The sequence below is a fragment of the Sceloporus undulatus genome, chromosome 6 (genome assembly GCF_019175285.1).
Source record: "Sceloporus undulatus isolate JIND9_A2432 ecotype Alabama chromosome 6, SceUnd_v1.1, whole genome shotgun sequence".
NCBI classification, from domain to species: Eukaryota; Metazoa; Chordata; class Lepidosauria; order Squamata; family Phrynosomatidae; genus Sceloporus; species Sceloporus undulatus.
In genome coordinates, this window is record NC_056527.1 from 93,275,012 (window position 1) to 93,288,130 (window position 13,119).

At 43.6% G+C, this 13,119-nt stretch overlaps 1 protein-coding gene across 5 annotated transcripts in view; it reads left to right on the forward strand.

Moving 5' to 3' along the window:
- The window catches only part of NFE2L1 (nuclear factor, erythroid 2 like 1), a 32,930-nt gene that overhangs the window by 11,856 nt on the left and 7,955 nt on the right, over window positions 1–13,119 (forward strand). The window contains exon 1 of one of the 5 annotated variants that reach the window (XM_042472939.1): window positions 10,556–10,906. The exons of 3 other annotated variants lie outside the window; for them this stretch is intronic. In XM_042472939.1, the coding sequence (XP_042328873.1) occupies window positions 10,898–10,906 (9 nt within the window). In that variant the 5' untranslated portion in view covers window positions 10,556–10,897. Of the gene's footprint in view, window positions 1–10,555; window positions 10,907–12,394; window positions 13,081–13,119 lie in introns of those variants that run through there. One more of the 5 variants, XM_042472938.1, reaches the window with a different exon arrangement.

A 13,119-nucleotide genomic window follows, 5' to 3' on the forward strand; every position in this document is an offset into this window, starting at 1 on the left:
TTAGCATCCAAGATTTGTGTTGTGTTCGAGTGCTGAGCAGAATGCTGCCTCTCCCAGTCACTGGTTTGATAGGAACTTCATCTTTCATTGTGTCTCAAGCTGCCACTTTCCAGTTTGTGGAACCACAGAGAGATGATAATTGGATGTTAAGCCAGATTTGGCTCTGAAAAATTGAAGGTAGAGGGATTAAAGCTTGTCTTAAATTAATACTATTTGCCCTGGAAATTGTTCCCTTTAGTTGGTTTGAGGTTGGGTATGGTTGTACAGTTGTGAAATAAATGCATTCAGCACATGCTCAGAGATACATATTTATTCAGTGGTGAGTTTTAGCTCATATCAAGACCTAAATGTTTCTACTGAATGTTTTCCATGATTGGAATCAGATAGAAAAGAAAATTTGTAAACCTAAAAAAATACATTTTCAATTGATATTCCTTACAATAAATCTCTAAGGCAAGGTTGAGGAACCTGTGGACTTACCTGTCGTGTTTGAATGCATATTCTATCATCTCCATCAAGCATAACCAGTAGTTAGGAATGATGGGAGTTGCAGTCCAACAACTTCTGAAGGGTCACAAATTTTTCACTCCTACTCTAAGAAATGGGAATAGTAATACAACTAACACTTTACAGGTGGATCTACTTCAAATAATGTGCTTGATTTTACCCACCTAATTGGTTCATACTTGAAGTGAGAAGCAAACGAGGGATTCTTAGTTTGTTGTTCATGTTCTTCGTAGCGTTGTACACCAGCTGAGAATACTGGTTTGAGATACACCTCAGTAGAAAGACTGCAGACCTGAAGCTTCCTTGTAGTCAGTAATGTAGGATTGTGAAATACTGTGTATGCTCATGTGTTGGTATAGAAATTTTAGTAAAAAAATTGACCTCAGAAATCTGGGTTGAATTATCCAAGGGTTAGTGTAAATACTGTACTTTAACTCTTAGCAAAGAAGGAACCCCTTGGAAGGCGAGAACTTAGTCCATCCTGAGAGCACCTAAAAGAAGCACTGACCCCTTTTACTCTCTCCATTGCTGTGCTGCTTCAGACCTTTTAAAGTGGGAAAATGGCAGCAGTGGCAGCTCTTTGGCACTTCTCTTCAAAGGAGTGCTGAGAAGAATCAGGCTTTGAAGGATTTGAATAAAACATTTGTGTATATTTGTCAGCTTTTCTGGGTTAAAGTCAGGCCAGAGTATCACATTAAAGTTATAGACTATAATCACTGCTAATGTAGTCACTATTTTCTTTACTTTGCCTTTTCATCTTTTTTGACATGTGTGCCTTTTATTAGCCCTGCCCGTGCCTGGGTGCCTGGTCATTACCACAGTTCCCTCCTCATCTATCCAGACTTTAGGATGAGCACAGTTATGCCTGCTGCAATATTGAAAGTTCTTTGCCATCATTTTCCTTTGCTTCTTCCTTTACACTGTTTATACGTCTCATAGTTTTACCCTTGACTTATCCATGGGTCCATAGCAAAACCCATAATTTTGGTGCCAGAACCTGCCCTCAACTTATACATGAGGTCGACTTATAGTCAAGTGTATAGGGTATGTTTTGGATATGTGTGTGTGTGTGTGTGATAGAGAGAGAGAGAGAGAGAGAGACTGAAACTGATTTTTTTATTCATGAAATACGAGGTGGATAAAAATAAAACAGATACTATTGATGGGTTTTTGTGAATATCCTTCATCTTGTAGTTTTAGGTTTAGCATCTCTCCTGTTGGACAGAGTAAAAGCATTGTTCTCTAGATTTGGGGCAAAGTGGGTCTTCAGCTGTAATTCTTTTCATACTAAACTTGTTTTCCTGTTCCTGCCAGGCTAAACAGAGGTCTTTCCTTATTCCATTATTTGCCTCAACTGTTTTCAGCAATTCCTTCTCAAACTTGCTCTGGTATGAGGTGCAAGTGTAGTTGTCTTTAGTTGCTCTGACCTCACCTACCCTGATTTATGTAGGCAAGAAATGTTTTTGCTCAGAATAGCTGTGTTGCATTTTAAATTGCCTTCTTTTTTATCCTCATCCTGGTCTCATGAGAACTGTACCCATAGGGCTGATCTCAGTTCTTTGCATCTTTCTCATATCCAGACTAATCACAATATGCTTGGTCTTTCTTGGTCACCATATATCACTATGTGCTCAGCCTTTCTTGGTCACCATAAATCTCACCAATCCAAAGCAGATGCATATGTATCTGTGTTCAGGGACTTTGTATTTACAAGCCTTGCACACACTTGAAGATGATTTTCCTGGACCTTGCAGCCTTCTTGACTTTTCTGCCTGTTTGCTTTGATGTTTCTGGGCCTGGTCTGATGAGAATTGTACCTACAGGGCTGGTCTCAGTTCTTTGCACCTTTCTCATATCTTGACTAATCACTAAATGCTCAGCCTTTTGTGGTCACCATAAACCAGACAGAGAATGCTAACAAAGAAATGGCTGGGCAGCTGTGTTTTTCCTAAGTTGTCTTCCAATCAGTTTTTCCCTCTTCAACAAGGTAGAAATCAGATCGGGTGTAAAGGCTGCTTTTATATGGGAGGCCAAAGTCTGGATGGTTTTTGTTGTCCTTATGTTGCCTCGGGGAATCACAGGGCAGTACTTACAAGCATGGGAGACTTTGCTCTTGGTATTTTTCCTCCCTTTCAGCTCTGTAGGCTGATGGCTATAGCTTGATCTTCTAGAAAGACGTGTTCTCTGGATTATGGTGTCCTTGTAATATTTCCACAACAAGAGGATAAAAATAAATGCCCAGCTTGGACCACATGTGATGCGGCGAGGTGCTAGAGTTAGTTCTGTGTTGTGACCCACCCCCACGTCAAGCCTGGCAACACAGTGAGAAGATCTCCTTACCCTTTGCTGTATTTCCCCTGCCCCCTCCGCCTGAATGCTGGCGGGTGGTGAAAGGAGTTGTCCCTCAGGCAATGACTGTAAACATGGGCCTGTTTAGAACATAGTGTTTCCTTCAAACTTTGGGAGGTGAAAGGTTTTTTCTCCCCTCTCTGTGACATGAGGGTCAGTGGAGTTTACATGAACTATTCTAGTATGTAGACAGAGATTTTCTGTCCAAGGCCAGAGTGTTTAGTTGGCCTTCCTCCTGAACCCAGGTTGCTTGGAACAGCTGCTAACAAGGCTGCACTGTTTAGAACAGAACTAAAACAAAATAAGCAATGCAAAACAGGATTATGGCTTCCAAGATGCTGGCCTGCATTCTGGCTAGGAGACAGATTTCTTCAGAAGAATTCTTTGCTTCTGAAGAAATCTTACTGATACTAAGGATATTCCTGTCTATTAAATATATACTTTGTAAGTACTGGCGTACTTTGGCCACATCATGAGAAGACATGAATCATTGGAAAAAATAATAAAATGCTAGGAAAGTTGGAGGAAAGTTGCAAGAGAGGAAGATGGCATGCTAGATGGATGGACTAAAGAGATCATGAGTATGAGCTTACAGTAGCTGGGCAGAGCACTACAACAGGGGTGGAGATTGAGGCAGCTAACAACAACAATTTAAATGTTCCTGATGCAAAAAACATGGAGACTTCTTGAGGAATCCATTGTCCTCTGCTTACAAAGAGGCCTGTGGCTTCACAGGAATGGAGACATATTGGATTGCAAAAGAATCCTTGTTGATATGCAAATGGACTTTAGATTTCTTGGACTTTGCCCAACATGGCCAGAGGAGGAAGGGCCAGCCTGCTAAAGATACCTCCCCATACCATCTTAACTAAGGTCAGAAACAACAAAATGCAGGCATCTTACTAACATCTCTAATTTTTCTCCTGTTTGGTATGTAACATCTTGCCTGATGAAGAAGCTAATGGAGCTTTGAAAGCTTGCAACAAATATATTGTGCATTTCGGTTGGCCTATAATGGTATCGCTGTTTGGTGGATTTTTGTTTGAAATTAAATGTATATCTTTCTTTTCTAATGAAAAGGTACTCAAGCCAACAAACAGTGACAAAATCAGAAAAATGCAGGTAAAATAAAACAGAATTAAAAACAGAAAGAAGTAAAACTTTGCTCCACCCATCCACTGCAAACCCCACAGCAGCTTAGATGACAAAGGCCTCCCTGAATGAAATGAATTTTCTCTACTGTTAGATGGCTGGGAGTGGACCAGCATAGCCTCCATTGGCACAGAGCTGCAGAACAGCCACTGAATGAAGTTCATCTTTTTACGCATTTGTCTTTGTGTCTCTTTGTGTCTTGTTGTGGTTTTTACTGCCCTTTCTTCTCAGGGGTAGTTGATTTGGTATTGTATAACTGCTTGAAACCTCAAGTCTTTGAGAAGGGGTCACTATACACTTTTGCCTAACATACAGAGTTGAATACTCTATTGGCATTTAACACTGTCTGTGCTGAGGTACCTTCTCTTCTGCCAGTTGCAAGGAACTGCTGTAGTGTACTTATCCTTCAAAAAGCAAGCAATTATTGTTGTTCTTTACCTTCAGGCCATTTTTGACCTATGGTGATATCCTAAGGTGAAACTATCATGGGGTTTCCTTGGCAAGATTTGTTCAGAGGAGGTTTGTTTTTGCTCTCCCTTGAGGCTGAGAGAATGCCACTTGTCCTTGGCCACTCACTGGGTTTCCATGGCCATGTAGGGATGCGAATCATGGTATCCAGAGTCCTAGTCCATTCCTCACACCACTACACCATGCTTGCTCTGTGAGGAAGCAGTACTGTCATCCTTTGCTTCCTTATCTTTCCTTTGGTGACAAAAGGTGCTGTTGACAGCCAGCTCTCTGTCCAAAGCAGGTGCGTATGTATGTATGCTGGGGGGGGACACTCCTATGATGGCAACACACCTAGCAGGAAAGGGAAGCTCGTGTGTTTTGTTACTTCTTTATGCTTTGCATATTGCATATTTATTAAGGTTGCTGTCAATGCAACATAAGGATCTCAAAGCAGTGGATTGCAGTGTTGGCTTTGGGGGAGGAAAGTATTAGGAGGTGACAGGTATAGTATAGATATGATCTAGGGACAGATGGAGCTAAGGTTCTAACCTGGGTCTCTGAATAAAAAGGATGGGGACAGATAGCTTGGATCCAGGAAACTGGAGTAGGCTCCAACTAAGATGATTTAGAAACTGTCTACATAAAGTTTGCTGGTTTTATAGTTTCACCATTTTCTTCCTAATTTTGATACGTCTAAGCAGCTTTCCCAATTTCCTGTCAAGCTGCAACTGTCATTCAGTTCAGTTCTTTTATATATGTTTAAGACCCCATTATCTGACTTGACTACATTTATATGGTAGTGGGACGCGTTGCAATCTTTGTCTGTGAAAGGATGCGACTCGGAGGTTGTGAAGAGGTTAGATCAAAGGCTCAGCACTATTGCTTGGACAGTAAAAATGATGAAATGTTTTAGCTGGTTTTATTTTTAACAGTGGTAGTGTTTTGTGGGCAGGTGGGGCTAAGTCTGTCTTTCACTATATTGGAGTATGACTGCTGTGAGAGTAGATCTACTTTGGTCTGACCATTTACTTTAGGCTGACTAGGCATCCCTGAGAAAAAGTAGATGTGAACTCATGCTGAATGGTTGCCCTTAGAATAAGAAACATTTTATCTCAATCAAAGGCAACTTGCAGGATTTGGGGTGGCAGCCCTATCTCCCTGTGGACTCCCCCATGTTTAGTCCCCTGAGGTTTTGGGGCTCAGTTGTTTTTTCAACTTTGTTTCTCAAACAGCCATTAGTGGCCCAAAGCCTCTTGGGGGTGCTATTAGCCTCTTTTTACCTCTCCCATGTTCCAAGCATAGAGAACCCCTATTGCCACTAGAGTACTTTAGGCTTGCCCTCTGAAAGCTAATGGTTAGATCATCTCTTAAAAAATGTTCCAGAATCAAGTCTTAGGGGGCCTAAGGATCCTGAAAAACAGGATCCTGTTTTAGAAAAAAGTTCTTATGAGGATTGAAAAATGCTGCCATCAGATATTGGCATCATATTTTATGGCAGTGGAAGTTCTCCAGACCTATTTATGGAATCCTGTTCAGAACCCTATAGTAAGAATTGCTGAAACCACCTGGAAGAGATCTGTATCCATCAAAGCTTATGCTAGTTTTTTTTTCAGGTTAGTCTCAAAGGTGCTACTGGGTCTTCTTTTCTTTTTTCTTCCTTTTTTTGTGTGTGGATGAATATGATGTTTTATCCTCAGGTCAGACCATGAGTCGGGTCAGTTCAAGGAAGTTTAACAACAACAAATGTATGGATGGCATAACTAAGTGTTGAAAGTCAAGAACTTGCCCTGTGACTTGACAGCAGTGGTGTCATAAATTTGTCATTCAAATCACTTTTTAATGTTTTCATTGTATTGATTCCTACTTGACTTTAACAATGTTGGTGATGTTGAGTGCCTTCTCCTGTAGAACAATGGCTTATGAATTTAATAAATGAACTAGTACTTGGCTTCTTCTGTTGGGACTTGTTCTTGCCCTTTAGTCTCTCAAACAACTGTGTAGCAACTTGCCTTCAAACATGTGATCATGATGGGCCCCTGGAGATCAGGAGATTGTTTAGTACCATCCTTTTTCATGGTAATATCTGTTCATGAGATTTTTTTTTTTTTTTGCCATCTGGTTTTCCACCCATGGTAAATCCCAGCTCCATTTCCATTTTCTAAACCACAATCTTGTTTAAGATTGGATAAAAATGGGATGACAATGTAGTGACCCTACATGATTATCCATAAATTGTTATTACAAGTAAACTGACCATGATTAATTAACTGACTCTATAGGCTACAATTGACCAGCTTTCCATATACAGTTGTTAGATGTGCAATGAGAATTTTATAACTAATTCATAACTGGTGGCTGCATCCACTGTGGTCAGTTCTGATGCAGAGTAGAACATACATCTATCCACATCTATTCCTAAGAAGAGAGGGCAAATACAGTGATTTAAGTGAAACTGAGCTAGGAAGACTGAACCAGGACAAATGGTAGCAGCGCCTATGCCAGATTTTATACAATTACTCATCCAAACACACCTTCCATTCTATTATTTAACATGCATTCTAGAACACGTATTGGCAACCTGTCAACCCCACATGCTTTGTAAAGGCAAAATATGACTCCTTCAAGTATGTAAGTTGCCCTGCTATCAAATTTGTCACCACTGCCTGTGGAAAGGAAGGTGTGGAGAGACATTCATATCTTCCTCCTCATATACTTGTCCTACCCTCCCAAACTCTTGGTGAGCCAAAAACAGTGCATTCTCTTCCCAAAGGGTAGAGAGGCATCTGTCCTTCTCCACTCCAGAAGGAACAGTCTGTGAAGGCCAGATTGTTACCTGACAAAATGGCAGGTAAGGTTGGATGAGCAGTTGTATAAAATCTGGCACAGAAGTTGCTAATATTTCTCTTTGTTCAAATCTTGGATCAGTTATGAAACTGTTAGGTGACTACATCAAGCCATGATCTCTATCTTGGTAGATCTACCTTCCGGGCTGACTCTAAGGAGAACTGAGAAGACTCCTGGTGGATCTGACCAGCACATGTCCATCTAGTCCAGCATACTCTTTCTGACAGTATCTTCCAGGAAATCTAGAAGCAAGCCATGAAAGCAACCTGTCCCCCCTGCTATTACTGTCTCAGCAGCTAGTAGTTTGTTCCATAGTGCCTCTGAACATAGGTGTTCCTTGACTAATAGGTTTAACAATGGTTATTCTGTATGAACTTGTCTAGACAATTTCCCTTTAAAGCTGCTTAAGCAGTGACCATTACTATGTTTCTGTAAATCAGTTATGTGTGGTGTGATGAGGTCCTTTCTCTTAACTATTGCAGATCAATTTTCATTGGATAGCTATGAGTTCTAATGTTGATAGGTGCAAGAGAGAAACTTCACTTTCTCCACATACTGTACTCTTTTCATATCCTGTTCCACATCCACCCACAAATTAATTGTGCAGTCTTGTGAATTTCTACACAAATGTGAGACCCACGGAATAAAGGAACTCATTCACAGCAAAATGTGTATAGAATTGCATCCTAAAATCCCAGAACAGTGGATGGAAGCTAGAGGAAAAGAAATTCTACTTAAGCATTAGGAGGAACTTCCTGACCATGAGAGCTGTTCAACAGTGGAACACACTCCCTTGGAGTGTGGTGGAGTCTCCTTCTTTGGAGGTTTTTAAACAAGCTGGTGGCCATCTGTTGGGGATGCTTTGATTGTGAGTTCCTGCATGGCAGGGCGGTTGGACTGGATGGCCCTTGTGGTCTCTTGCAATTCTATGATTATAAAAAGCCTCAAATGCTCTAGCAGTAGATAATGTATGTGAGCCATTTTGAGCAATTGAGGGTATCTGTGTCAACATTAAGTGTCCTTGTTTTATTCTTTTTGTAGACTATGGATGACCTATGAGTGGATGTAGGGATGTTAGGGTGACCCCACTCCACTTTTACTGAGCTCCTTGAGCAAACTTCGAACAGTGGGTCTGAAGAAATCTCAGGTATATGATTGTACTGGCAAATATAACACTAGCAACAGCATTTATGAATTTAGCAAGCCTTTCTCTAATGCCACCCTAGCTGTCTACTTCCCCCTGCTGTATAAAAATGCTTGATATTTTTCCAGGCATTGGGAAATTTGTATGCATTGTACAGTTTCAGGAATTGGAATTGTACTTAGAATTTAGTATCCCAGAAATCCCCACTTTCTTCTAAGGATGCTGAACCAACCCTAGTTTGACTCTTAGGTCTGCAAAGTTATCCTGGAAAATGGGGGGCAATTCTGGGGATGTCAGAGGATGTGAGCTATTTTTCTGGATGGATTATTTTGCATGGCATTTACAAAAATTCAAGAGAGAATAAATTGGGCAACTTATCTTGGGCAATTAGAAGTAGATTTGTTTTGTTATCTTCAGAGTGTGGATTAGAATGTTTTGCTCTTAATGCAGAATGTTATTTAAGGCAGAGACTTCACAGCTGTGCATACCTACATCATTCCTGCCCAGCTCCTTCCATCCTTTCACTCCAGGAACCAGGAGGTAAAAGCTAATAAGTATATTAGTAGGTATGACTGCCAATGTTTACATATATTTGAACACACCTGCTCTGTTCTTTAAAACTGCCAGGGTGAGAGTCTTCCTCCTACTTTCCCCTATCCATCTTAATATTTACTGTGTTCCAAATGCAGAAGAAACAAGATGCAGGGCTCAGCTCCATGGGTAATTCATGTGTTGTGTTTCTTGCTTTTCTCTGATTCTCTGCATGTGGATATGTAAGACAGGCCTTTGGTTCTTACTGCCCCCCCACTTCCCAGTTCCAGCAACCCAATGAAGCTTATTTCTTTTTTAATAGTATAGGTTTTGCCCATGTGTCCATTGTGAAGCATACCAAATTGCTTAGTGGTGTGGTGATGCTGAATTTGAATTAAGAGAGTCAGAATTTATGACCACCTCTAGTGCCATTCTCCTATCCCACTTTCCTTGGAAGTTATAAAGCAGGAAGTCCCATTATGACCAGCAATTGGGCCGAGAGACTTTGTAGAAGCTCCAGTTCCTGGTTGTAGAAGACAGAGTTGTTTTTAGGTCTTTTACTTTCATTCTTTGAACCTTCTATTGCCCAGCCTCCTAAGCTTTTCCTTTCTCCTTCCCATTTGCCTGTAAAAAGCAGGTGAAATTTAGGTTGATAAAAAGGGGGGAAAAGATGTTTGGATAACCTCAGGGGAAATGAAAAGAAGGAGCAAAAATTCTGGACAAGGATACTGCCCAAAGCTGCTCATTTTAGTGTGTGGCGGGCTTCTAGAAGAGTTTAATCCTGACGTTTTGCCAGGATCTGTGGCTGGCATGGATGAGAATCTCTGAAGATGCCCGCCACAGATGCTGTGAAACGTCAGGAATAAACTCTTCCAGAACATATTGACCACATAGCCTGAAAAACCCACTAAAAACTACGGATGCTGTCCATGAAAGCCTTTGACTTCACATTGTCCTCCTTTGATTCTTTTTGTAGCCTGTGGATGACCTATGAGTGGATGTAGGGATGTTAGGGGGACCCCACCTCCTCTCTTACTGACATCTTTGAGCAAACTTCAGCTGGGCAAGAATGAAGGAGGTATGTGCTGCTGTGAGGCCTCTGCCTCAAGTAACATTCTGCATTAGGAACAAAACGGTCCGGTCCTTTCCGCTGCTGCACCCTCATCGCCAGCATCCCTGCCTGGCTTGGGTGGGGCAGCCTGGCGTGGGAGCTTCTCAAGGAGACAAGAGGCCCAAACCCTGCTGCAGCTCCCAGGGCGACCTGGGCGGGGTGGCAGGGACGCCGAGCCCATTGGTCCTCATCTTCGCATCCTGGCTGACGAGGACGAGGAGGAGCTCTTTCTCCTGCATCCTCAGCAGGGACCAGAGGCAGGGGATTGGCTCTTTCTGCAGCCTAGGTAACCAGCACAGGGCGGAGCCTGGCTCCCTCTGCATCCTCCGCGGTGACCTGGGGGAGGGGATTGGCTCCGGCTGCAGCCTAGGTAACCGGGGAGGGGAGGGCAGGGGGGTGTTGTCTGCCCATCTCCTCCTCGCTGCAGCCTCAGCACGGCACATGGGGTGGGGATTCCACCTCTGCAGCTCGGGCATTGAGCAGGGGGTGGGGATTCGCCGGAACTCCTCTCTCAGCTCCAAGCAGAGAAGAGCAGAGGATTGGATCTCATGCTGGATCAGGGGAGGGAGGAGGGCTGGCTGTAGCACAGCACCTGTGGGTCACATGCTGGCAGGGAAGGGGGCTTCCAAACAACTCAGGGGCAGCTGACAAGCCTGCCAAAAAAATAAAAAAAAAAGAGCAACTGCTAACTGAAATGAGAGATGTCTGTCCGGCACCCTGCCTGGGTCACCCAGCTCTGCTCGCCTGGAATCTGCTCTCGACATAGACCATGATCTGGGTGGACAGCTCTGGGAGCAGCAGCTGGGGACATGAGAAAGGTATCTCTTCCTTTTAACCCTTTTCTCACCACTTACGCCTGCCTGCTTGAGGTTAGGCCAAGCCACATCTCTCCCCAGCAGCCACCTTGCACTTAAAGGATCTGCAGTGGGCAGTAATTATGATATTTATTCCCTTGATGAGGTGCAGGCTGTGAGAGAAGGGGGAAATGGGAGTGTATATAACAGGATGGCCGCACCACACAGATTAGTCTGGGAGGAGTGAGGGACAGTAGGCATAGACCTCAATTCTGTGGCTGTTTTGTTTTGGTTGTGGAAAGAGCCCTGTGCAGAATATTTTTGAGCTAAGTGATCCTTGTAGATGAAGGGAGGAAGCAGGGCAGAGGTTTACTATGGGGTGATATCTGTAAGAAGGAACAGGCAGTTGAGATGATTGGATTGTAGTGTGGGAGAAGAGTCATAGTGTCATTGATTCATACAGGTCTCCCGGCCTGCAACACCATAGAAGATAGGGTGAGTAGAGGCGGGCCCTTTGGTGAGGAGACGATAGTGCGGTGTGCAAACCCTGTCCACTCCATCACATCATCTCAGGACGTAAATAATGTGGGTAAATGAATAAAACAGCAACATCGATTAGAGTTCCTACATTGTATGGGCATTTGGTTATTACAGGAAAATGGTAGAGGGCAGAAGCATTCTCAGTGAGGATACCCATTTGGATCAGATCCCCCCTGGAAGAAGGATTCCCTTGTGGGATAGGAGAAAGAGATACCTAAAGTCATCATTAGCAAATGTAATGAATAGCAAAGCAGAAGAAGGAGATGGAATCCAGGTGGGTCTCTGACTGTCTTGGTCCTGGTAGAACATTTATGACTTCAGGGGTAGCCATAATGGGAGGCCAGAATTTAAAAGAGGTAATAGGGAAAAGATTGTTCTGTCAGTCAGGCCTGAAATATTTAACCAGTAACTGAGGGTGACACTAGAATTAGCATTCAGCACAGAGGTGTTGATGACGAGGATAATTCCAAATAGCATAGCTAGATGGAACAGCTACAGCTCTTGACATTGAATGGGTGGGGATGAGGGCAGATCAGCACACCGTTCAGTTTTTTATTCTGCAGGCTCTGAAAAGGGGGCACTTAAGTTTGTTCGGTTCTTACCTGGTAGAAAGAAGCAACAATCTAAAATTAATATGTATAGTATCCAAAATTCTGGTTCTCATTGCTTCCTCTGTATGAATAGTATGGGATTTGTGTGTGTGTGTGTGTGGGGGGGGTATCTGTGTTCTGTGGGAATTAGAAATGTGGAGGGGTGGGGCCCCAAGTAAAGGCCCTTGACAACTGCAGGCTTTCTTGTAACACTAAAAGAAAATAAGTGTTTGTATCTCCCCAGGGTGGAGAGGCATCTGTCTGTGGCTGGCAGATCCAGGGCAGGGCCTGGATGAAAGGAACACACTCCTGCAGTATGCGAATAAATATAGCCTGGGGGTGGGTTGGCTTTGGGAGAGGCCTGTCTTGTGGAGAAAAAAATGTGCAGGATATTGTGCAGGAGAGGGGGTGTTTAAAGGGAGGTGGCATTCCAAAGGGAAAGGCATGTCTGCCCTCTGGTCCGGATGAAGGCTTGACACTGCTTTGCGGTTGGAACAGGGCAGAGATTTTAAGGGTATGCTCAGAAGATGGTTGCTTTCAGTCTGAAGGGCTGGTTAAGGTAGTCAAATGGGCTGTCTGGAGCAAGTGGAGCTGGCAAGGCTTAGCACGCATGGCAGGCTGGGTTCTCAAGTTGCATCAGGTGGCTGAAAATGCAGAGAATCCCCACCCCTTTATGCAAATACCTAGAATGGCACCACAGGCTGATGCAAGCCCGCTATGGAGCAGCAATCCAGAATGACAATTGGCCCTCCCTCCCTCGTCCAGCCAGCCAGCCAGCCACCCAGCCGTCTGAGCAGTTAAAGCTGCAGACTTCCTCCTGCCTGGACAGAGCACTGCTGCTGCGTAGCATGGGCAGTGAGGAGGAGACAGCTCTGTTGCTGTTCATGGAGTTCCTGGTCTGTGCCCCGGAGCAGCCTCTTTGCAGAGCCGCTCTTGGCAAGTTCCCAGTGCAGAATGGCTGTAGGTGGGGGGAAGGTATCTGGACCCCCACGGCAACAGGGGTGGTCCAGGAAAGGAGCCAAAGAGGTGGGGCCGCACCCCACTCGGAATGAAGGGCAGCACTTGGAGGTGAGAAGGGTCAAATGGTGATGGTGTGTATATCATGAA